Raw genomic sequence first — 25,055 nt, 5'->3', positions numbered from 1 at the left:
TAACAGCTGGTGCCAGATACCCTTGCTGAGATCCATCTTGCTGCCACAGAATCTCTGTTACGTTAATCACATCGCATCACTTTAAAAGTAAACCATCCTGCGATGTCCTAAAACCCAACATAAAAATACAAGTTTATCTTTCAAAAAAAAGACTTGGGTACAGTAAGAAAAATGCCAACAGTTTTTGAAGATTATAAAGTTTTATCAAAACGAGGGCCACTGTAAAAGATAAATGGGAGAATATGGACTGGTTACTTGAAGAAGTGCAGGTTAATAACGAGAGACTAAAGTCTGCAGATGCAGGAATCTGAGCAACAAATGAACTGCTGGAGGAACTCAGCAGGTCAGTCCTGATGCAGGGTCTCAACTTGAAATGTCAACTATTCCCCTACCCCCCACCCCCCTCACCACACAAATGCTGCTCAACACACCAAGTTCCTCCAGCAGAATGTTTGTTGCTGCAGGTTGATACATCTTAGGGAGCTAAAACAAAAATGGGAAAAGTGTGTGGATGAATAGATGATCTCAACCTGAAATGTCGACTGTCCACTTTCCTCCACAGCTACTACCTGACCTGCTGAGTTCCTCTGGCGCTTTGTGTGTTGCTGGAATCTGGAGCATCTGCAGTCTCTTGACCTATATTTCAACAGTTTACACAGCATAATTAAACATTTCTGTACGACACATAGAGAATGAAAGGAATGCCCATCAATAGTTCAGAGTCTAACATACGCAAACTAATTAAAGCGTGGTGCCAGCATTCTTTGCTCTTACTAGTTCAAATACTTAATAAGCAAACTGCAAAACTCCAAAACAGTTTAAATCATTGTACAATGACAAATTATATGCCCTGTAAATGGAATAAACATTATACTTAATCATTAAACTATTCTATTTACTAAATATATGTTATTTATGCAAACTTCCTGAAGGGTTAATTTATATACACTGGGTATGCTCAGATAGTGTGGTAACACAGCTCGAATGACTCAGGTGCTCTCGTGTGGAGCTTGCACGTTCTCCATAACCGACTGGGTTTTGCCAAAGTGCCCTGCTTATCTCCCACATCCTAAGGACATGCTGGTACATTAATTGGCTGCTGTAAATTGCCCCTATAGGTGGGTGTCAAGAGAATCAGGAGGAGTTGATGGGCTGGAGAGAATAGGTTACAGGAAAATAAGTGAAAGATCAGGACTCATGGTAAGGCTCTGAGAGCCAGCATTGACTCAATGGTCCCAATGCCCTCCTCCTATGTCGCGAGGGAGTATGGGAAGAATGGGATCCAGATGTCAGTGGCCTGCCATCACAGTTCTTCTTTATTGATTCTTCAGCAAAGCCACTCACTGGGTCAATTCAGAGGCAGTTCAAGAACCAACCACATTATCAATGGAATGAGCGACATACAGGCAAGAATGGAAGACTTCCTTTTGCTAAAGAGCAATCAACAAGATGGGATCTGACAATCCTTAAGTTTTCACATCACCATTACTTACACTAGCTTTTGATTATTTGGATTTTGAATTCCCCAGTAGCTGTGGTAGGATTTGAACTTACATCTCTGGATACCAGTCCAGTAATTTACTATGCTATCAGACAATACAGCATCCATATATAACAAGATACAAGTTGAACTTTAGGTAACATTTGAAACAGATTTCACAATTTTATAGCCAGACTGTACTGACCTGCCATTTAATCTAAACAAATAGAATAGACACTTTTTAAATGCTTCTTTTAATATATTTAACTAAACCATCCAAATGTGTAACATTATATTTAATCCTACAATTACTAAAGAAAGGAAATTGTAAGAATTCACAGCAGTTTTGTAGCATTTACTTACTATTCTTGAGGGTGATTTCAGTATTAAACAAGCATTTTTTTTAAATTTAAAATTACCTTTTTTATTTCTGGTGAAAAGTAAAATAAATAATGTAAAGCCGAGCCTGTGACCTATTATTTTCTTTCCATTGCACTAAAAATAAGCAGGGAAGATGTACAATATGTAATCAACAGTAGCTCAGTGTCAGACTGGACAAGGCAGCCATTCAAGGATGACTCTGCTTTTCCTTTTTAAAAAAACTTTTTAAAAGGTGACTGAAACACATTACTGCTGCAGATATATAGGTATACAAAAATATTGTAGTTAGCACTAGATCTTGCAAGTTACTTCATCACTAATAATTCATTGTGGAAACTTAATCAAACAAGTACTGGTAGGAACTTCCATCGCGTTAACAATCCCACCCCCCCCCTCCCCAAAACATCGCGTACTGGAGACATGGTTTTAGCTCATATGTTAGAAATAACCTTGAAAATGTTAAATGCATACATTTTCTTTGTTTTGTTTTACGCTACAACAAATTCCCAACAACTTACATGTAAACAATATTTTGCTCTGAGAACATTGGAAGGATACTACAAATTAAAAATGAAGTATTTTTGTGTCCTTATATCCTCTGGTCATAACCCAGTTATAGTATTTCTCCCTTTCTCCAAAGGGAGCATACAGCCAGATTAAGAGGAAACTATCATAAAGACATTAATAAATACAAAAATTATTTCAGCAAAAAGAAAAGTGACGGTGTAGGAAAAATGTTCGTTATAACAAGGCAGCATTAATTGTAGTCAAGTTTCTTCCAAACTCGGCCAACATCCTGCAAGAGAAAACAGATCATGAAAACTAAACAGCATGTCTCAGGGAGATAAATAACTAATAGATTACTGCTAAAGATAAAATAAGATAAGATTTCTTTATTAGTCACATGTACATTGAAACATGCAGTGAAATGCACCTTTGCGTAGAATGTTCTGGGACAGCTCGCAAGTGTCGCCACACTTCCGGCGCCAGCATAGCATGCCCACAACTTCCTAACCCGTACGTCTTTGGAATGTGGGAGGAAACCGGAGCCAGAATTGAACCCGGGTTACTGGCATATACATGTGAGGCAAAAAGTAGCTTGCAAGGACAAGGAGAACATAACAAAGTTCCTGTGCTGTGTTTCAGATAGTAGGGGTTTTAAATAACACATCCTCTTGGAAAACTTCAGTAGAAATAAGTGGGCTGTAAATTTTGCTTTATACACCAATATAATGGGTTGGACTGTGCTATACCTGGCTCACTGCCTGCCCTTAAAGCCTACAGAAGTGGAGGCAAAGCAAGCAAAGCTTAGGCCTCCCACGAGGAGAAGCAACTTGGAGTTGGCCTCAGTCAGCCACTGTGGAAGCCCTGCCACTGAAGTCAACTTAACAGTCAACTTCAAAATAATGGTAAAGCATTTTTACATAGGATACAAACCAAAACATCAAGCCATTCAAACAATCTACGCTTATATTCCTGATCTGAAGCAGTCCAAAAATAAGCTTGACTGTTACAGGGCAGCTCTGGCAGAAGTAACCAATGGAAACAATGACTTGGAAAGGAGTCAAACAGATATTTTGCATTCATCTATTCCTCCCAGCTGTAGCACTGAAAACTAACACTCAAAAGTGTTGCACACACAGGTACCAACTAAATTAAAATTGGAAATAAACACCCAGGCCACATTTAATTTATCCCAGCTCACTGAAGGGAGTGAACTGCACATACAGCACATCATTCCTCAATACAAAGACCACAGAGTAATAACAAGGTTATCCATGACTTGGGGAAACTTCATGGGAAATATAATGTTCCCTTTAATATTCCACTTTCCCACAGCACCCCAATCCCTTTTCCCTCACAGGCTGTAGATGAATCTCAGCTCTGAAGGTGGTATAGAAAAGAGAAGCTCAAACAATTTCTCGCCCTGGTACACTGATTCAGACTTTTTGCCTCAGTTTCCAATTTGTTGGAAAAATGCCAACATGATATTCATTCAATTCTGGCTTTCAATATTACTAAAGATGTCAATGATGTAGAGAGCTTGTTGGAGGTGCGGGAGATGGGTGCCACTTTCAGCGGGTGACTGATCAGGTAGAGATAACAGTGGGAAATCAACCCCAGCAGCTCTGCAAGGTGGGATTTTTATTCGAAGCTACAACTGAAGGAAGGCAAGATTGTGGGATGAGGCACTCTATGAGGCCACTTGGATGAGGCACTCTATCATTTGCATGTGGGAAGGTGCAGTTAGAAGGGAATGTCTGGCCACTTTTCCCAACTCAACAGAATTGAGAGATCCCCAGGTAATCAAGATCCTTTGGCAGACATTCCCTTCCAACAGTTCAAGTAACAGAAAGACAACGTCACACAAATTGCTAACTTCAAGACTACCTGGTACGGCTGGTGTTAGAGAAGGGAGCAGGACCTAGGTTCTCTGAAGGGGTTGCTTCCTGCAGGTAATCCCACCAACAGTGCATCTTTGCAGGCATTTTGGATGCAATACTGCTGGAGCTCAGTGGCAGCCTGTGAAACCTGGATGTGAAAACAAAGACTCTCATCAGAAAATGCATTTTACAGACAAAAGATACCAATTTCTCCAACCAAGAAATCTTGGGGGGGGGGGGGGGGGGGGGGGGAGGGGAAATCAAATAACCAGATCTCTGAAATAAAAACAAAAAATGTTGGAAATACTCAGCAGGTCAGGCAGCATCTGTTGAGAGGGAAACAAAGTTGCAGGTCAAAGACCCTTGTCAAAGAAATTTTGGTATGTGTGTAACTAAAACCATGAGCATTCCCAACTTTATTCACTTTACCAGTGTAGGTCACACTTCCAGCTTTGGAAGCAATAATACTGGGAACTCCTTCCATAAACCACACCAACTCTCTCCTTTCTCATTCCCTTAAACACGAACCTCTTTGACCAAGTTTTTGCTCAGTTTCCTGTTATCTCTTTTCATGTCCCGGTGGCAAAATTTCTTTGATAATGGTGATGATACCTCAGGAAGTTTCACTACATTAAAGGCCCTGTATACATATGTGATACCATCCACTTTTTTTGTCATTGAAAAGAGAGAAGGGAGAGGAAACAGAGGGGAAGGGAAACATACCAGGACCAAATGAATCTTTCATGTGGACATTACTATTTTAAAACAAACAATACAAATTCATCTCCCAACGTTTTAATTTTCAACCTCTTCCCCCATGGCAGGCTATATAAAATTCTGCGTTTCAAACAGTTAAAAAAGAAAATCTTCTGTTGGTAAAATAATACCATGCAAGCAAGAGAAATCCATTAATGGCCCAACTATATATTTTAGAACAAAACATGACTCACTGAGAATACTGAGTCAGAATCTCCTTCAAAGTTTATAAGTGATGAGCTAATGTATTCCTACAGTACTGTTTACACCACCAGCAGTTCTTGGATCACTCAAATTTTATGAAGGAATTTTTAAATAAAGCTGGTTCTTTGATAATTGACCCATTGTAGGGCTTTCAAAAACCAACCAAACAGCCCCACTTCCTTTTCAATTGTGCTTTTTTTTGGTGGAGGTAGGGGAAGGGGGGGTGACTGACATTATGTCAATTTTTGATCAACTTTGCATTCCCTAACAGTAATTCCCGGAAACCAGAGCTGATTTAATTCACTGGAAATACTTGATCCGTTCACTCAAAGGCTCAATATCACAAAATGGGCTCATCTCGAGAAACCTCACTTCCCAAATCTGAGCTTCAGCAAATATTTGTAGCAGATTTACCGCTCCTTCAAAAAAAAATGTCGTCCTTAACAGCAACAGTTCTGGGTTCTTCCCCCTCCCCCCCCCACCCCCCCCCCAGAATGTCAGCTGTGGCTCAATGGGAAGTCATCCAATTCTCCATCAGAAACCTCTGGGATCAAGTCCTACCAGAGACTTTAGTGCCAAAACCTAGGCTAATATTTCACCACAGGTCTGCTGTACTATTGGGAGCTCAGTGAAAGCCCTCGCAGCATGATGCAAAAGATCCCACAACACTATCTGGAAGTGAACCAGATCCAGTGTCCTTCTCTACATCCATACCTCCACAGTCAAACACAGAAGAATCCAGTGCAGATTGTGGGATCTTGCTATGCATAAATTGACTGCTGCATTTTGTACAATGCAACAGGGACTACACTTCAATACTTGCTTATAATAGGCAATGAGGATAAAAAGATGCACCCTCAAACCCTAGCACTAGAAATGCATCACTAACGTCTACCAAAATAATTCAACGAAGGAAACAGTTTTCCAGCTCTTAGAATTCCCACCCTCAATCACTATTTATTCCTGTGAGATGGTCCTTAAAACCTCCCTCATCGAGCAAGCATTGGACCACTTGTTGCAAGGTTTCCCCTGATGGCTGGGGTGAAACGCTGTTAAATGAACACTCCCATAACACATGTTGAAGTGTCATACCACTTTGAAGGAACTACACAAGTTGTTTATAATGAAATCCCCTAACTGCTGCTCATTAATGCCATTGTGCAGTAGGGACAGAAAGTATGCAACTGCACTAGTTATCCAGAGACCTGGACTAACAACCCAGAGACACAAACTAAAATCCCACCAGCTGCAAGTTTAAATTCACGTAACTAGTTACAATTTCACATGCTGGTATCAGTGACAGTGGATGTGAAACTACTTATTTGCTGTAGAAACCTATCTGGTTCTTTCAGGGAAGGAAATCTGTCTGGCCCGTATGCAACTTAAGACCAACTTTCCCTCTCAAGCTCAGTTAAGGGCGGGCACTCAATGCTGGGCTCTCAGTGACACTCACGTCCTGTGCAGGAGTAAATTTAAACAATTCCTCAACTTACAAATAGAGTAAGATTGTGAGCTTTTCATTTGAAACATCCAACATATCTGAATATCTGGGGTGTGAGCTGAGGGTGTAGGGTAGCAGTTTCAATTATTTCTTGGCTATGTGTATTTTTTCAGCCTGATAAAGAGTGTGTTATCTCACCAGTGCTAAAAATAATCCCTCAGTACATGCTGAGATGCAGCATGGTATCAGTCAGTCTTCCTGGAACTTAAATGACAAAGGAACCTTTTCTTTGCAATCTATTGTATTTAAGAAGGCAGGGACCGGCATTAACTCTTCACAAAGCATTCAGGTGTCAGCTGCGACTCAGCTGGGATCCCCGCCCCTTGCTCTCAGACGGTTTAGGGAGCTTGTGTCCCACTCCAGAAACCTGAACACTAAAACCCAGTCAAGCCCTCCAGCACTGTACAAGGGAACACTGCACCAGAATTGATGACCTTTGAGACATTAAACTGAGATTTCCCAGCTGCGTGTCAAGGATTCCCATTTGCTTTTTCAAAGAGCAGAGGAATCATCCATAATGTCCTGTGTGAAGTTTGCGAGCAATCAACATGACACACACATTGCCCGCTGTAGGTGTACAATCTTCCCTACCTTACAGCAATAACCACACTTCAAAAATACTTAATTGAATGGGAAGCACTTAGAGAGGATCTGAAGTTGCAAAAGGCACTATAAAAGTTCAAGTTCCTCTCTTTCCTCTGCTGGCCATACAAGTAGGATTTCTGGCTCTCAGTTGCGGTATGTTTAATCAGGGAACTAATTTTGCTGTCGTAGATCCACAAGGCTTTGAAAGTCACAGGTCAAGATCAGAGGCCTTTTGCCTTACATGGAACAGTACAGCACAGGAACAGGTCCTTCAGTCCACAATGTTTGCGCTGAACACAATGGCAAATTAAACTAAATCTCTTCTGCCTGCACATGATCCATCTCCCCCCATTTCCTGCATATTCATGTCTCTATCTAAAAGCCTCTTAAATGCCACTATTGTACTACCCCCGACAACATGTTTCGGGCATTACCACTCTCTGTGTAAAATAACTCGCCACACACATCTCCTTTAAACTTTTACCCTTATAAACCACTTTAGCTACTCTGTAGCTTAGCTAAGTGAAAGTTTACAAATTGATGGCAGCCCTCAACATTTTGGAAGGGATGTCAAAGTCATAGGGAGGGCTCAGAAGGTTTACCTGAATGATACCTGGGATGAAGGACTTCAGACATGTTCAGAACTTGGAGAAACTGAGAATGTTCTACTCAGAGCAGAGAAAGTTAATGGAAAATCTAAAAGAAGTGTAAATAAGCAGAAAGTATTCCTTGCAGGAGGATTGGCAAGTAGGAGTAACAGTAAATAGCAAAACATGAGTCATTGAAAATATTTTTCCTAAATTGATCTGGAACAAGCTGCCTGAAAGGGCAATGGAAATTAATTCCAGAATAATTTTCCAAATGGGACCAGAAGAATAAGGGGTAAGAGTTTGGGGGAAAGAGCAGAGAATAGGATTAATTGGACAATTCTTCCAAAATTTCCAGCACCAGAACAATGACCCAAATATCTGTCTCCTGTTCTGCATGGATTTGAATTCCTCCTGACATATGTATTAAAATTCCATAAATCTAAACTAGAAATAAAAACACCAAAAAAAGACAGGCATTTGCATTTTGCCAAAAATGTTTCTATTTCCTATCAAGTAGCCGATTGTTGGAAAATGCAAACGCTTGTTGACCCAGTCGTGGCACTTGTTACACAGTGATGTCACATGCACAATGATAACGCACAGCTACTCTGGAGGTTTCTGCCTCATTCCCCACACAAGCCTAGTTTTCAGGTCAGCTACTATTTCAGGAGTCCATCAGTTAGCAAGCCAATCCATAAAAGTGGGATTAGTGTCCCTAACAGATATGATGTGTCAACCTTGTAATTTTGGAATTAATTCTACCTTTCCAATCTTGATGGCCTCCTGAGATCTTCCCCCATCACAGAGTGGTTGATATTTTAATCAGCTGCTAAAAATTTCACCAACATTCCCACAGGATAACATATTAGAAAATTAATGTCTAATACGAGAGTGATCAAGGTGCTCTTTGTAATTGGCTGGCAGGTCCTAATCCTTTCTGGGGCAAGCGGCTGGGGAGATGAAAATTTTTCCTGCAGGAATGAAAATGCTGAGCCTGGTTAACAAGGCTACAATTCTGGCCAAGATCTGCCTGTGCACCCACTTTCATTTCTACCATACATAAACTATTAAGCACCAGGATTTGCAGCCTCTTTTGCCATTCCAATTTACAGGGTGAGCAAACTCAACTAGAAAAAGAACACAGTAAGATTATGTACCAGAAAAAAGGTGATAGAACCAAGGCAGAATGAGGGATATCAAATATGCATTTGTCAAGATCTTGTCATGTAACATAGCTTGGCCTAGGGTTTGAATGTCCTACTTCTATATCCCAAAATGGCAATTTAATATTTTTTTGATACAGACATTCCATGTTCTGCATTTCTATCCTGTGCAATTTTACTACAGGTCTTTATTTTCATAAAAGCTACACCCCTACCACTGTTCTTTATGATACTGGCAATACAAAAAAAATTCTCAAAAAGTTTCAAGAAATGCTGCAATTACTCAGCAGGGAGTGTCTGGAGAGAGAAACAAGAGTTAAAGCCTCAGATAAATGCAGTTTTTAGAACTTGAAACGCTATCTATTTCTCTTTCCAGAGATGCTCTGAACCACTGACTATTTCCAGCAATTTCTGCTTTTATTTCAGATTTCTAGCAGCTGCAGTATTTCTCTTGATTTTACATGAAGCAGGATTGCAAACTCAATACACACCCATTATTAATATGAACTGCTTCCTCCACAAGTTGGATGGTGACTATGATGCAAAAGGTACCTCATTGGCAGTACACATGAACTAAGAAGCTGGGAGACGGGGGACAGTCAAATGAGAGCATGGGGTGTCTGAGAGTGGTAGGAGAGACAGAAAGTGCATGTATATCTTAAGGGTGCACTCCTGCATCAATGACTGCCTATGAAGCGATTTCAACCTGCACGCTCCAACTTGAAAATTCTGAAAAGTGACCGAGTGACTCAAATTGAGAGAAAACAAGTTAGTTTTCAGTGGGGGGTGGGGGGTGGGGGGTGGGGGGAGGAGGAGGAAGCTGGTAAACCAAGGTAATATCTCATAGAAAGATACAGTACGGAAACAGACCCTTCAGCCCATCAAATTTGTGCCAACCGTGAACCACCCATTTACACTCTAGTCATAGAGTGATGCAATACAGAAATGGGCCGTTCAGCCCACCACTCCCATGCCGACCTTTTCCCCCATCTACACCAAGCCTACGTTAATCCCATTTTTTATTCTTCCCACATTCTCATCAATTCCCGCCAGATTCGACCACTCACCTGTACACTACGGGCAATTTACAGTGGCCCATTGATCTACTGACTTGCACATCTTTGGGGTGTGGGAAGAAACCTATGTAGTCACAGAGAGAACATGCAGACAGCACTGGAGGTTAGGATTGAACCCGGGTCTCTGGCACTGCAAGGCAGCAGCTCTACAAGCTGTGCCATCACCCCCATCTCTGACAGAGTGAGACCAAATGAGTTAATGTGGCAGCTAAAATCAGATGATGCTTGTCTGTGTTGCGTTGCTAATAGCAAGGCTGAGGGGCGTGTCCAAAAGACCAGACTATAGGAGAAAGAGAAATACTGATCCGAAAATTACTTTCCTACAACTATCAGGTTCTTGAACCAATCCGCACAACCCTAATCCTACCTCAGCAACAGAATGCTATGGATCACCTCTTGCACTGCCATGGACTTATCCCTGATTGTGTTTTTATACCAATATCTTGCTTTACACAGTCTTTTTTTTGGTCACACTTGTGTACAACTGACCCATTCCCCAACAGCTCAACTTTCCATTTCAAGCCTTTTTGAAAATGTTTTGAATCCTCTTTTAAAGTTTCCAGAACAAGGTCAAAATCCAGAACTTCCTTACTCAGTTCCTGTAGCATTTACAACTAACCAGAACTGCTCCAACATCCTGAAACAGGACTCTACAACAGCGACCACACTACAAGAAGTGCTTCGTTGGCCGTAAGACGGCCTGAGGTTGTGAAAGGCGCTACATAAATGCAAGTTTCTCTTTCTACTATACTCTTGCACATTTAAGTTACAAACTGTCGGAGGAAAGCATGCACTTGTATGCACAGGGATACCCTGAGCTCTGCTCGGATCAGGCTGGCTAAACTTCCGGATAGTCTACCAGTACCCTGTCCGACTGGAACTCCTAACCGCAGAGACTGCAAACGAGTTGACCCCGTCTGCACCGCACAACGGCCCGGCGGCGTCGACGATGCCAACTCTGTACGACTTCGGGACATCGGAATCGACGTATTTCGCATCCATTTGACAAGGGCAGCACACTGCGATCCAGCGCGGAGAGTTAAAGCACAATACGAACCCGTTAATTCGGGCGCCCAACCCTTGACCGTCGGTGCCTCCACACACATGCTGTGGAGCCGCCGTGCCTGCGGAGGCTCCCGGGGCCGGGCGCTGGAGCCATTGTATCCACGCGTCCCATTCAACTTACTTTAATCCTCTCGATTCCCGCCTCAAACTTCAGCTGCTCCACCATCCGCTGCATGCTCGACAGGTTCGAATTTGAAGTCATGCTTCCTTGCTCTTATTCCCCCTCTCTCTATTATTTGCAAACAAATACACTTTATTTTCTCTCCCTTTCAAATGTGCTGTGCCGACTGTTGAGCTGCAACTGAGAAGCGCTCCACCCAGGCTCCCGCTATCGGAACTGATGTCACAGGGACCACCAACGGGCAAGGACTTGCAAAGAAAAGGCACGGTTCCACCCTGCTAGTGAACGGAAGATGGGGCTCTGAGCTGCCTCACTCTGCCTCCTACTGGCGGATTGCAAGGTTTGCAGCAGTGAAAGCGAATAGCCTGGGGAGAGATGTTAATTATTCAACATTAATACCAAAATACCCTCTGTACTTGGTGGTTACTTGTGTTAATGAAAAGAATTGGAATTGGTTTACTATTGTCACATCTACCGAGATACAGTGAGAAGTTTTTGTTTGCAGACCATCCAGACAGATCATTCCGTACATAAGTACGTCGAGATGGGATCAAAATCAGGTTTATTATCACTAGCATATGTCATGACATTTGTAGTTTTGCGGCAGCAGTACAGTGCAAAACATAAAAATTACTATAAGTTTCCAAAAAATAAATAAAATAGAGAAAAAGAGGAATAACGAGGTAGAGTTCATGGACCGTTCAGAAATCTGATGGCAGAGGGGAAGAAGCTGTTCCTGAAAGGTTGAGTGTGGGTCTTCAGGCTCCTGTACCTCCTCCCTGATGGTAGTAATGAGAAGAGGGCCTGTCCCAGATGTATGTTTTATCAAGAGTTCACCTTTTAGGGTATAAAAGGTCTGTTCAACAGTCTTATAACAGCAGGACAGAAGCTGTTTTTGAGCCTGGTAGTACCTGCTCTCAAGCTTGTGTATCTTCTGCCTGATGGGAGGGGGGAAGAAGAGAGAATGACCCCAAGTGACCTTTATTTCACTTTTCAAAAATATATTACATAGCAGTATAATAAATGTTCCAATAAAAGAAATCAAACCCAGTTAATTTCAGATTCAGATTAGTTTACTGTCATATATACCAGGATGCAATGACTTTCCTTGCTCTCATGAAGCTCACGGGGTGAACAGGAAACATGGTAATAAAAAATGCAACAATAAATACAGCAACAAGTGCAAAACAACAGAACGGTGTAAAGATAGTAGTGCAAAAAGAAATGCTAAAGCGACAATAATGGAATAACTGAGAGAGGTAGAACAAAGAGTTCAGAGCAACACACAAAAAGCTGGAGGAACTCAGCAGGTCAGACAGCATCTATGGAGGGAAATGAACAGTCAACATTTCGGCCAAGATCCTTCATCAGAATTAAGAGTTCAACAGCACCACTGGGAAGCAAGAGTGAAAGAGGTGATTGGTTCTGAAAGCAGAGGGAAAGAACATAGGAACACAGCACAGGAACAGGGCCTTTGGCCCACAACATTGTGCCAAACTAATTAAATGCCTAACTAAATTAATCCCTTCTGCCTACACGATGTCCATATCCCTCCATTCTCTGTACATTCATGTGCCTATCTAAGAGCCTTTCAACACCTCTATCATATTTGCCTCTATCGTATTTGCCTCTATCGTACTATACATCCACTACTACCCCGGCAATGCATTCCAGCCACCCACACTCTCTGTGTAACTTATTCCCTGCACATCTCCTTTGAATTTATCCCCTCTCTCCTTAAATGCATGCCCTCTGGTACTAGACAAGACTCTGGTCATCCAAGCTTTTAAGCTCCTGTATCTTCTCCCAGAAGGCAGAAGAGAGGAAAGGTTGGTGGCAGGCATCCTTGATGGTACTACTAGCCTTCCTGAAAAGCTTGCAAGTTTCAGCTTGTATGTTCCGGTGTGATCCCAGTGTTGCTGACCCCAGCTCTAGCCATACACTATACTTGCAGTCTGGATTCCCAGCTCACACTCTGGACTAATGAGTGAGCCAGATGCCGAACCATTAAGATCTTTGAACAATCAGATGCCAGATTATTGGAGTTTTACTATGTTTACTAAAGAGGTTGCGTTTCATCAGTAGAAGATGGAATAGCATCAAACTGTCAGTGAGGTTGTTAATAGTACCCTTGCCTCTGAACCTATTTAAAGGCTTGGTCTCTGCTGTAGTGTAAAGCAACCAATTTGTACACAACAAGTTCTTAAAAAAAAGTACCACAATAATTACCAAATAAGTAATGTAACCTGAGTTCTGATGAAGAGTCCAGACCCTGAAATGTTAACTGTTCCTCTTTCCATGGATATTACCTGTCCTGCTGAGTGTTTCCAGCATTTTCTGTTCTTAGTTTGTGTAATCGGTTGGATGAGGAATAAGTATTGGCCAGGACATTTGGGATGACTCATATGTTCTTCAAAATAATGCCCAGTGCCAAGGAATCTCTTAGATTCCAGAGAAGGAAAGCCGAAATTCAGGTTAACGCGTCATCTGAAAGACAGCGTCTCCAACAAAGAACCAGGCTAGATTTTTGTGTTCATTTTTCTCAAGTGAGATTTGAACCCAAAAATTTTTGACTCAGGGCAAGAGTACTAATAACTGAATCACACCTGATACAAAGCAAGTTCTGCAATTGTCAGAAGCAATGTATTATAATAAAATATTACAAAATATCACCCGGTGTCTTAACCAACATTTCCCCCTGAAATGCTACTTTGTGGAAACAGACTTTGATTTTGTTAACATACTGTAAGTGATAATACAGAACTTCAAAAAAAAAATTGATTGTTTTGTTTCTCATTAAAGTCATAGTCTAGAGCATGGAAACAGCTCCTTTGGCCCACTGAGTCCACACTGACCATCACACACCCATTTACATTAATCCTACACTAATCCCATTTTCCTCTCCCCATATTCCCACTAACTCCTCACAGATTTTACCATTCACCCACACACCGAGGACAATTTACAGTAGCCAAATAACTTACCAACACACATCTTTGGGATATGGGTGGAAACTGGAACAAAGGGAGGAAACTCGCGTGGTTGCTGGGAGACACAAGTGACTGAAGATGCTGTAGCCTGGAGTTAAAAACAAACTGCTGGAGGAACTCAGTGGGTTAGGCAGCATCCCAAGTCAAGTCAAGTCGAGTTTATTGTCATGTGCACTAGAACGGTGAGGTAGAGTACAATGAAAGACTTGCTTGCAACATCATTACAGGCACATAAGTACAGACAACACAAAGAATATAAATTAAACATACATTTCTACCATACAGTGTTAAAAAAAAGACTGTGCAAAAGCAAAACCTTAGGGTGAAAAAAAACCAAAGACACAATTGAAGACAAGTCCATGGCAGGAGCTGGTCCATAGTGTTCCATTGCTGAGGTAGGGTTAGGCATGTGCAGGTGGGTTCAAGAACCTGATGGTTGTAGGAAAGTAGCTGGTCCTGAACCTGGTGGTGTGGGACTTCAGGCTTCTGTACCTCCTGCCTGACAGTAGCAGCGAGAAGAGGGCATGGCCCGGATGGTTGGGATCTTTGATGATAGATGCTGCCTTCTTGAGGCAGCACCTCCTGTAGATGCTGTCAGTGGTGGGAAGGCTGTGCCTGTGATGGCCTGGGCTGTGTCCACAACTCTCCGCAGCCTCCTGCCTTCCTGTGTGTTGAAATTGCTGTACCAGGCCGTCATGCAACCAGTCAGGATACTTTCAACAGGGCATCTGTAGAAGTTAGTCAGAGTACTTTGTGACGTGCCAAATCTCCTTAAGCCTCTAAGAAAGTAGAGGCGCTGGCGTGCCTTCATGATTGATAGTCATTTTGACAGTTCTGATCAAAGGCCACTGACCTGAAAAAGTTCTCTTTCCACTGAGAGTATATCCAATACTTTGATTTATTTCCAAAATTTGATAGCATGCACAAAGAAATAAAATTTTAAAAAAGATTGCAGGTGTTGCAAATCTAAAATGGAAATAGATAATGCTGTATATGTTAACAATGCTATCCCAAGACAGTGATCACACTCAGGTAGTTCCATTATACACAAATTTCTTGACCTTGTTGCTGTAAGTGATTCAGATTGAATGAAACACAACTTCTGGTGAAGATGTGTCTTTTATAAACCCACATCTTTTATTATATCTTATTACAAACCAACTGACTCCCATAGTTACCTTGACTACACCTCTTCCCACCCTGTCACTTGCAAGAATGCTACTCCCTTCTCGCAGTTCCTCTGCCGCATCTGTTCTCATGATGAGGCTTTCCATTCTGAGATGTCCTCCTTTATCAGTAAACTGGGTTTCTCTTCCACCATCATCAATGCAGCCCTCATCTGCATCTCCTCCATTTCCTGCACATCTGCCCTCACCCCATCCCCCTCCCGACATAACAGGGACAGGGTTCCCCTTGACCTCACCTACCACCCCACAGCCCTCCGCATCCAACCCATCATTCTCCGTAAGTTCTGCCTCTTCCAACGGGTTTCCACCACCAGGCACATCTTCCCTCCCCCCCCCCCCCCACCTGTTTTCCACAGGGATCAGTCTCTTCGCGACTCCCTTGTCCGTTCATCCTTCCCCAGGATGACCCTCCCGGCACTTATCCCTGTAACCGTACTAAGTGCTACACCTGTCCCTACACCTCCTCCCTCACCACCATTCAGGGCCCTAGACAGTCCTTCCAGGTGAGGCACCGCTTCACCTGTGAATCCGAAGGTGTCAGTTATTGCATCCGGTGCTCCTGGTGCAGCATCAGTGAGACCCGACGCAGATTAGGTGACCACTTTGTTGAGCACCTTTGCTCCGTCCACCACAACAGCCAAGATCTCCCGGTGGCCAGCCACTTCAGTTCCACTTCCCATTCCCATACTGACATGTCTGTCCACGGCCTCCTCTTCTGCCGTGTTGAGGCCAGATGCAGGTTGGAGGAACAACACCTCAAATTCTGCCTTGGTAGTCTCCAACCTGGTGGCATCAACACTGATTTCTCTAACTTCCAGTAATGCCCCCCCCTTTATTTTCCCTCATTCCTGTGGCCCTCTCACCCTTTCTTTCCTCTCCCCGCCTTCACAATCTGCCCATCACCTCCCTCCTATTCCCCACCTCCTTCCCTTTATTCCACGGTCCACTGTCCTCACCTACCAGATTCCTTCTTCTTCAGCCCTTTGCCTCTTCCACCTATCACCTCCCAGCTTCTCACATCATTCCCTTTCACCCCCCCTTCCCCACCCACCCACCCACCTTCCCCCCCCTTGCCTGGACTCACCTATCACCTGCCAGCTCGTGCTCCTCCCCTCCTCCTACCTCTTTATTCTGGCTTCAGCCCCATTCCTTTTCAGTCCTGATGAAGGGTCTCAACCTGAAACGTCGACTGTTTATTTCCCTCCATAGATGCTGCCTGACCTGGTGAGTTCCTCCAGCATTTTGTGTGTGTTGCCTCTGGTGAAAATATCCTGCTTAAATTGGGAGAAGCTGCTGTTGTTTTCTGCCCTTTAACTAGACTGCATTCTTGGCTTATTGACATTGTTAACTGCACAACCACTGAGCACTGTAAGGCAACGTATATGCTTCCCCACTGGAAGTTGGCAACACAAACTCTGATACAGGAAACTGCCAGAAAATAGACACAAGAAACTGCAGATGCCGGAATCTGGAGCAAAAAAAAACAAGATGCTGGAGGAACTCAGTGGGTCAGGCAGCATTTATGGAGAGAAATGGAAAGTCAACGTTTCAGGTTGAGACCCTTCTCCCCTCTGAGATAGCCAGTATAAAGAGGTGAGGGGAAGGGGTGGAGCAAGGGCTGGCAAGCAATAGGTGGATCCAGCTGAGGAGGGGTGATTGGCAGATGGGGGAGGGAAGAATGGAAGTAGCGACAGAGGCTGGGAGGTGATAGGTGGAGGCAACAAAGGGCTGCAGATGATGGAATCTGATAGGGGAGGAAGGTGGAGCTTGGAATCAAGTGAGGGAGGTGGGGAGGGCAGATGGGACCAGTGGGGGGGGGGGAGGGGGACCAGTGGGCGGAGTGTGTGGGTGACAGGCAGATGGAGGGGGTGGAGGATGGGAACGGAACAGGGTGATGGGGTCTAGGGTGAGTGTGGGAAGAACTGGGTAGATCAGGAGGAGAGAGAAAATGGACAGAGGGGAACAGGTTACCTGAAATTGGAAAATTCAATGTAATGCCATCGGGTTGTAGACTACCCAGGCAGAATATGAGGTGCTGTTCCTCTAGTTTGCGTTTGGCCTCACCCTGGCAGTGGAAGATTCCGAAGGTAGACATGTCAGTGTGGGAATGGCAGAGAATTAAAATGGCTAGCAACACAAAAAGTGCTGGAGGAACTCAGCAGGTCAGACAGCATGTATGGAGGGAAATGGACAGTTGACGTTTCCCTCCATAGATGCTGCCTGACGGCTGAGTTCCTCCAGCACTTTTTGTGTTGCTCAAGATTCCAGCATCTGCAGTCTCTTGTGTCTCTAAAATGGCTAGCAACTGGGAGCTCCAGACAGCCACCATCAGAAGGTATTTACAGACCATTTATACTTCCTATAGACCCTTCCATTGTTTTCCATGTTAGTCCCATTATCACGCACTCTGCCCTGCATCACCATTTACTTATTGGTTTTGGTTTATTATTGTCACTTGTACTGAGGTACAGTGAAAAACTTGTCTTGCATACCGATCGTACAGATCAATTCATTACACAGTGCAGAGTGCATTGATATTGTCAACAGTCATTGTCTCCTCCACTCTAGTCCTGAAGTTTCACATTCTGGTAAGGCTCAGAGGTCATTGATCTAAAACAGTAATATTTGCTCTCACCACTGAAACAACAAATTTCATGTCATATGTCGGCGATAATAAATCTGATTCTGAGGCAAAAAATGGCAGATGCTGGAAATCTGATGAAGGATTGTCAACCTGAAATACTAATTCCGTATCTCTCTCCACAGATGCTGCCAGACCTGCTGAGTGTTTCCAGCATTTTTTAAAATTTGTTCTCTCTACTTATTAACAACATTTAAAAGGCGTTTGGACAGGTGCATGGCTGGGAAAGGTTTGAAGGGATATGGGCCAAACATGGGCAAATGAGACCAGTTTAGATGGTAATCTTGGTTGGCAGTGACCTGTTGTGCTATATGACTCTATGACTCTACAGATGTTGCCTGGCTTGTTGACTATTTCTTGCATTGTTTGCATTTATCTCTGAAGAATTGATATTCAAATTTGGTGTAATATTATCCTTTGAAAAGTTACAGTGAAAAGTGTTTCACCCACAGAAAAGTATTTGAATATAGCAAGAGTGGAGGGATGCAACGAATCATGCTCAGTGGATTGACGAGTTGAAGTAGCTTGGGAAGAATTGTTGGACAGTGGCAGGAAACTAGCCTTCAAAAAGGAAGTGGAAAGAGCAAAAACAAACAAAAAACACACACAGTAATCTGGAAGGAGAGTGGAGTTCCCACCTTTCTGCAGAAAGAAACCAGACATAGTTCTAAATTAGAGCAGATCAACAGAATGTGCTAGGAACACTGGAAAAGTCAATAAGATCATATTGTTGAGACTATTAGCAATCTAATTTGGCGACCACAACAGACAAGTAATTCTTGCTTGGCCTCCTGGGTTCCTGTGATCACAGGTCCAGCATTGCTCAACTGAGGTCAAGGCCTCAGAGTGAGTCAATACCAGTGGGGGGCAGCTCCTTGGTAAGAGGATGCTGAAGACTCCATGAATGGAGTGGCATAGTGGAGCAATAGGTGTCGACTCTGCAGCCTTAGATACTTGGCCTAAGCCACAAGCCAAGAGATGGGTGATAAGATGACCCTCTTTCCCAGCAGTTTGTCACTATTGAGGATGGAGTTAGAGGCAACCTGGGAGTGATGGGTTAGAGGGGGAGGGCAAGGTAGGTGGAAGATATGGAAAGAACCCAACAAACATGAGGCGAAACAGATGGGGGCATGCGGGAGTCTGAGCTTGAAGCAATGAAAGGGAGGGAAGGGAATATGAGGCAGTGGCAGATGGGGGCACAGGAGTGGCTGACTGGCTGCGACAACAAGGGGAGGCAGGCAGGGGTGGAGTTGTGTTGTGAAGACAAAGTCTAAGGTAATCCAACAGTGTCCCATCATGTCCAGTGCTGCTCTGTGACACCCCACCCCCACCATCCTGCTCTCCATGCTTGGGGTTCTGCAGCTGATGGCTTCCAAATCAAAACTGCAGTGGTTAGGGCTGCAAACTGCACCAGACAAGAGCAGAAACACAAGCCAAAAAGTACTGTCTGAATAAATCCATACATATGATAAACCCAATGCAGAGGCTCCAATAAAGCAGAGTTGCATGTCCTGGGAATAGCAACTTTCATTTTGCGACTTTGGCTGTATAAATTGGTATGAGAGTTTGTGGGTGTGCAATAGTCCAAGTTCACGTGCTTAATGTTTGTTCCTGGGACATCTTAGAGAAAAAACTATTTGTAGCACTTGCTCAGAGATGCATTTCAACTCAACCCTACACTATTCCAGTGAAAATGAACTTCATAACAGCATAATACTGACTGTGGAAATCAGAGGTGAAGTGGAGTCATAGAATTATACAGCATGGAAACAGGTCCTACGGCCCAATTCATCCATGCCGACCAAGGTGCCTACCTGTGCTAGTCCCATTTGTCTCTGTTTGGCCCAGATCCTGCTGAACCTGTCCTATCCATGTACCTATCCAAATGTCTTTTAAATGATATACAGTAATTGTACCCACTTCTACCATTTTCTTTATCAACTTGTTCCATATATCCACCACCCTCTGTGTGGAAAAACTTGCCCCTCAAATCCCCTTTAAATCTTTCCCCTCTCAACTTAAATCTACCCTGGGAAAAAGACTGTAAGCATCACCTAGTCTGTACCCCTCATAATTTCATAAACCTCTAAAAGGTCACCCCTCAAGCTCCTTTCCTCCAGGGAAAACAGTCCCAGCCTATCCAATCTCTCCTTATGACTCAAGCCTTCATTCCTGGTAACTTTCTTGTGAATCTTTCTGCACCCTCTGGAGCTTAATCATATCTTTTCTAAAGCACGGTGACTAGAACTGCACCGAATACTCCAAGTGCAGTCATATCAATGTCTTTTTCTGCTGTAACATGACATCCTAAGTCTTGTACTCAGTGCCCCAACTGATGAAGGCAAGCATTCCAGACACCTTCTCCACCATCCTGTCTATCTCTGTTGCCACTTTCAGATAACTATGTACTTGTACTGCTTGGTCTTTCTTCTTTAGAACACTCACCAAGGCCCTGCCATTCGCTGTGTATGTCCTGCCCTAGTTTATCTTCCTAGAATGCATCACTAGCAATGCTAGAAAAAAAAAATCAACATGTAGGGCACTGTAGGTTCAGGTCATCAGTGAGAATAGGATTTCTACTGGAGTGTGTGGGAGTAGCAAACATCTGTTACTATTTGAAGATGGATTGATACCATTATGTCAGGCAATGAGTTGGAGTCAAGCAGGACCTAAGGCAAAATGTCCAGCTAACAGACGGTTGATCACCTTGTTCAGTCTGCCCCCAAGTGGCCAGTTTCCCTTGCTGCAAATTTTTCAGCTGGCACTCAGTAACTTCCCACGTACATTATCTGTAAACCAAAATTAATGACACTTACCATTTGAGTCACTCTTGCAGCAAAACATTGCATGCTCAGGAATTTCTTAACCCTAGAACTCTCTTCCTAGGGGGATAAAAAAAAGTTTATATTCCTTACAGAGACACAAAGATTCTGCAGAAGCTGGAAATCTGGAGCAATGCACACAAAATGCTGGAGGAACTCAGCAAATCAGGCAGCATCCATGGAGGGACATAAACAGTTGACATTTCGGGTTGAGACCCTTCATCAGGACTGGAAAGGAAGAGGGCAGAAGCCAGAATAAAAAGGTAGGGGGAGAGGGAGGGGGAGGAGCACGAGCTGACAGATGATAGGTGAGTCCAGGTGAGGAGGGAAAGTAGGTGGGTGGGGGAGGGGGGATGAAAGGGAGTGATGTGAGAAGTTGGGAGGTGATGGGTGGAAGAAGCAAGGGGCTAAAGGAGTCCAATGGGAGAGGACAGTAGACCATGGAATAAAGGAATAAAGGGAAGGAGATGGGGAACCAGAGGGAGGTGATGGGCAGGTTGTGAGGGCGGGGGAGGGGAAAGAGAAGGGGTGAGGGGACACAGGAATGAGGGAAAACAACGGGGGGGAGAAAGGGAAAACAGAGGAGAGTGGTTACCAGAAGTTAGAGAAACCAATGTTGATGCCGTCAGGTTGGAGACTACCAAGGCGGAATATGAGGTGTTGCTCCTCCAACCTGCATGTGGCCTCAATGTAGCAGTAGAGAAGGCCATAGACAGACATGTCAGTATGGGAATGGGAAGTGGAATTGAAGTGGATGGCAACCAGGAGATCCTGCCTGTTGCAGAGGACGGAGCGAGGGTGCTCGACGAAGTGGTCACCGAATCTGTGTTGGGTCTCACTGACGTGGAGGCTGCAGCGGGAGCACCAGATGCCATGCAAAGTGTTACATCCGTCCCTACACCTCCTCCCTCACCACCATTCAGGGCCCTAGACAGTCCTTCCAGGTGAGGCAGCGCTTCACCTGTGAATCCGAGTGTGTCATTTATTGCATCCAGTGCAGCCTTCTGTACATCAGTGAGACCCGACGCAGATTGGGTGACCGCTTCATTGAGCGCCTTTGCTCCGTCCACCACAACAGCCAGGATCTCCCGGTGACCTGCCACTTCAATTCCACTTCAATTCCCATACTGACATGTCTATCCACCTACCTTCCCCCTCCCACCTGGACTCACCTATCACCTGCCAGCCTGTGCTCCTCCCCCTACCTTTTTATTCTGGTTTATGCCCTCTTCCTTTCCAGTCCTGATGAAGGGTCTCAACCCAAAACGTCGACTGTTCATTTCCCTCCATAGATGCTGCCTGACCTGCTGAGTTCCTCCAGCATTTTGTGTGTGTTGCTCTATATTCCTTATAACAATTAAGAATTTAATCTACCTCTCCTAACCCTTATAAATGTCATGACCTATATGACTTGCACCTTCAGCTTAGTAAAACAATAATATTTGCATATGATCTACCACTTTCATTTTAAACATACATTCAAAATTATTACTTTATTTAAAACTGTTGAAATAACAAATACATGTGATAAAACCTTTGCTGAAGGCGACATCAAACTTGTAATCCAGTTTAATTATATTAAGAGATCTGGGTGCAGCAACAAAATTAACAGATACTTCCTTTTCTTTTTACAGTTGGACATTGTCATTAACCATCAATTTGGACTCTCTATCTGCATGATTGGAGATTAGACATTTTGCTAAACCACCAGTGTTTTTTCAAGTAACAGTGGCATTGATCCCTGTACTGTTCAATTTTTACTTTAGAACATAGAACAGTATGTTTATCCAACCTCTCCTTATAACACATGCTGTCCAATCCAGGCAGCATCCTGGTAAATCTCTTCTCACCCCTCCGTAGCCTCAACATCCTTCCTGTAATGAGCGACCAGAATTGAATGCAACATTATTTTAGTTCATGGAAGGAAATCAGCATGATTGTGATATTTCATATGGTTAATTTTTAGAAAACTTAAAATCTGGTGTGAAGGTACCAGTATCCACAAAGTTTTCATTTGTAATATGTATGGTTCCCACTTTGGATTATAGATTAATATGCCAAAACACAAACACACTAGTATAACACAGCAGCAAATTAATAGGGTCATTTTTAGTAAGATATTTCTGCCTCTTACACACCTAGAAAAGCAAAACCACACTGAGATGTTGACTATTTATGAATTACTAGAGTGTATGAGAAATCCATAAAGTCCATAGATCTGATCAAAGCACACGCATAAGTATCTAACTTGTCAGATAGACCAGCTAGGATGGGACTTCAAATTAATGGTACACATTCAAATTGAAGGATACTTCAGAATCTTAGCTCTAAATTTACAGATTAAAAGCATTCTTTAAGATGTGATGCATTCATGGAAACCATGCCGCTAAAGCAAATTTAGCAAGTTAATAATTTATACCAAGAAATTATTCCACAGACCAATTCAGAAACTCGGAATCAGGTAATTGCATTATACATAACCATGGAGAATTTGCAAAAGGGTGCTGACAAGAAGGATACAATTTACTGCATTACTCACTGACGTCAATCAGAAGAATGATAGTGCTTGAAATAAAAGGCAATGCCAAAACCTAACAGATATCTTAAGATCTGTATAAATATAAAAAAATCAGTGAAACGCCGATGTTTTACCTGTCACATTACAAATCAATTACTCTTGAGGCAGCTTCCACAGAGGCTTTTCAGCAACAGGTCCATTTCCCTTTTCAATGAGAACATGGCTGATCCGAGACCCAACTCCATGTCCCCTAATACCTTGATTAAAATAATCTATCAATCTACAGATTTACAATTAACATTTGATCCGGTATCATTTGCTGTTTGCAAAAGAATGTTACAAACTTCCACTACCTGGTCAAACATATCCAATGAACTTTCTGCTTAGTCATTATCAGTTTCCAGCCGGCACTAATTTGATGCAAAATATCATTCCTGCAACATCAGTGACACCCCTCACCTCGAAAGGTTTCCTGCTGTTTTTTAAAAATCTGGCACAAGTACAATGGATCAAATGGCAGTGTTCTGCGTTGTATTGTTTCACAATTCTATGCCTTTCAGCAATAAACCAAGAACCACCCCAACATCCTCCACCCCACCCCCCAGAAAAATAGAATTGGAATCAGGTTTATTATCACTGACTTATATGATGCTGAATGTGTTATTTTGTGGCAACAGTATAGTACAAAGACATAAAAACTATAAATTACAAAATAAATAGTGCGAAAAAAAGGAACAATGCTAATGCAACAAGGTTCTTGCTAATTAGTATTCCTCAATAAAATTATTCCTGAATCTCTAGAATGCCCTGCAGAGCATGCTGGAAGAAAAATTACATTAACAGAAAATATGTTTTACACTTAAAATAATTTTATTAGCACTGAGGCATGTTGAGTCTTTAAATAGGAAAATAATGGTTAACGTTGCACTAAAAATCAGTACAAGAAATACTAAGACCCTTAATAGATTATACCTTATATTCAATAAACATTTCTATGGTATATAATCCATTTATAAAATGGAATTCTGTAAGCCTAGTTTAAACTAGGACAATTTCCATTTGCTGAATTCTAAAACCTTAAAAATAACTGGAAGGGGAAAGCGGCACAACTGATCACATTGTTGTTCAAGAAAAAAAAGTTGAGGGTTGATTCGATGATCTATGAAACGATGAGGGTCTTGATACAGCAGGTGTGGTAAAGGCTTTGAGTCCAGGTGAGTCACCAGTAAATCCTCTCTGGGTGGAATTTCTTTGGCTGGCGAGTGGTGAGAATGTGGAGCTCCCCCTGGGGAGTTGGATAACCACCTGAGGGAGTGATGAATGGGATACACTGAAGGGAGGCACCTCTGGTGGAGTGTAGGCGGTGGGAGGGGTTCTGCTGCTAGTGTGTGTTTCAGTCCAGTCTGTACAAAGGCATGCGGAGGAGAGAAAGTGAGATGTGCAAAACGAGGGCAGTGCGTGATACAAGGATTTGAGCCAAGGAGCTGGATTCAAGTGGGATGGGACCAGCAAGCAAGGCAATGGGCTCCTCCGGCCAGTAGCCACTGAGCAAGGACCAGTGCTCCTCCTGAAAACAACCAGGTGGGTGCAG

The 25,055-nt window shown here is 43.1% G+C and overlaps 1 protein-coding gene across 1 annotated transcript; it reads right to left on the bottom strand.

Annotated features, from left to right (window-relative positions):
* Positions 1-1,719: 1,719 nt before the first annotated feature.
* Positions 1,720-11,573, bottom strand: gng10 (guanine nucleotide binding protein (G protein), gamma 10). Its single transcript, XM_052020392.1, has 3 exons — positions 11,307-11,573; positions 4,253-4,393; positions 1,720-2,657 (listed from the first exon to the last, which is right to left on the bottom strand). The coding sequence occupies exons 1-2, from the start codon at positions 11,385-11,387 to the stop codon at positions 4,268-4,270; spliced, it is 207 nt and encodes a 68-aa protein (XP_051876352.1). The 5' UTR covers positions 11,388-11,573; the 3' UTR covers positions 1,720-2,657; positions 4,253-4,267.
* Positions 11,574-25,055: the final 13,482 nt, after the last annotated feature.

The sequence above is a fragment of the Pristis pectinata genome, chromosome 7 (assembly GCF_009764475.1).
Source record: "Pristis pectinata isolate sPriPec2 chromosome 7, sPriPec2.1.pri, whole genome shotgun sequence".
Taxonomy (NCBI): domain Eukaryota; kingdom Metazoa; phylum Chordata; class Chondrichthyes; order Rhinopristiformes; family Pristidae; genus Pristis; species Pristis pectinata.
Note: the sequence above shows the minus strand (reverse complement) of the source record. Positions and strands in the feature narration are given on the sequence as shown.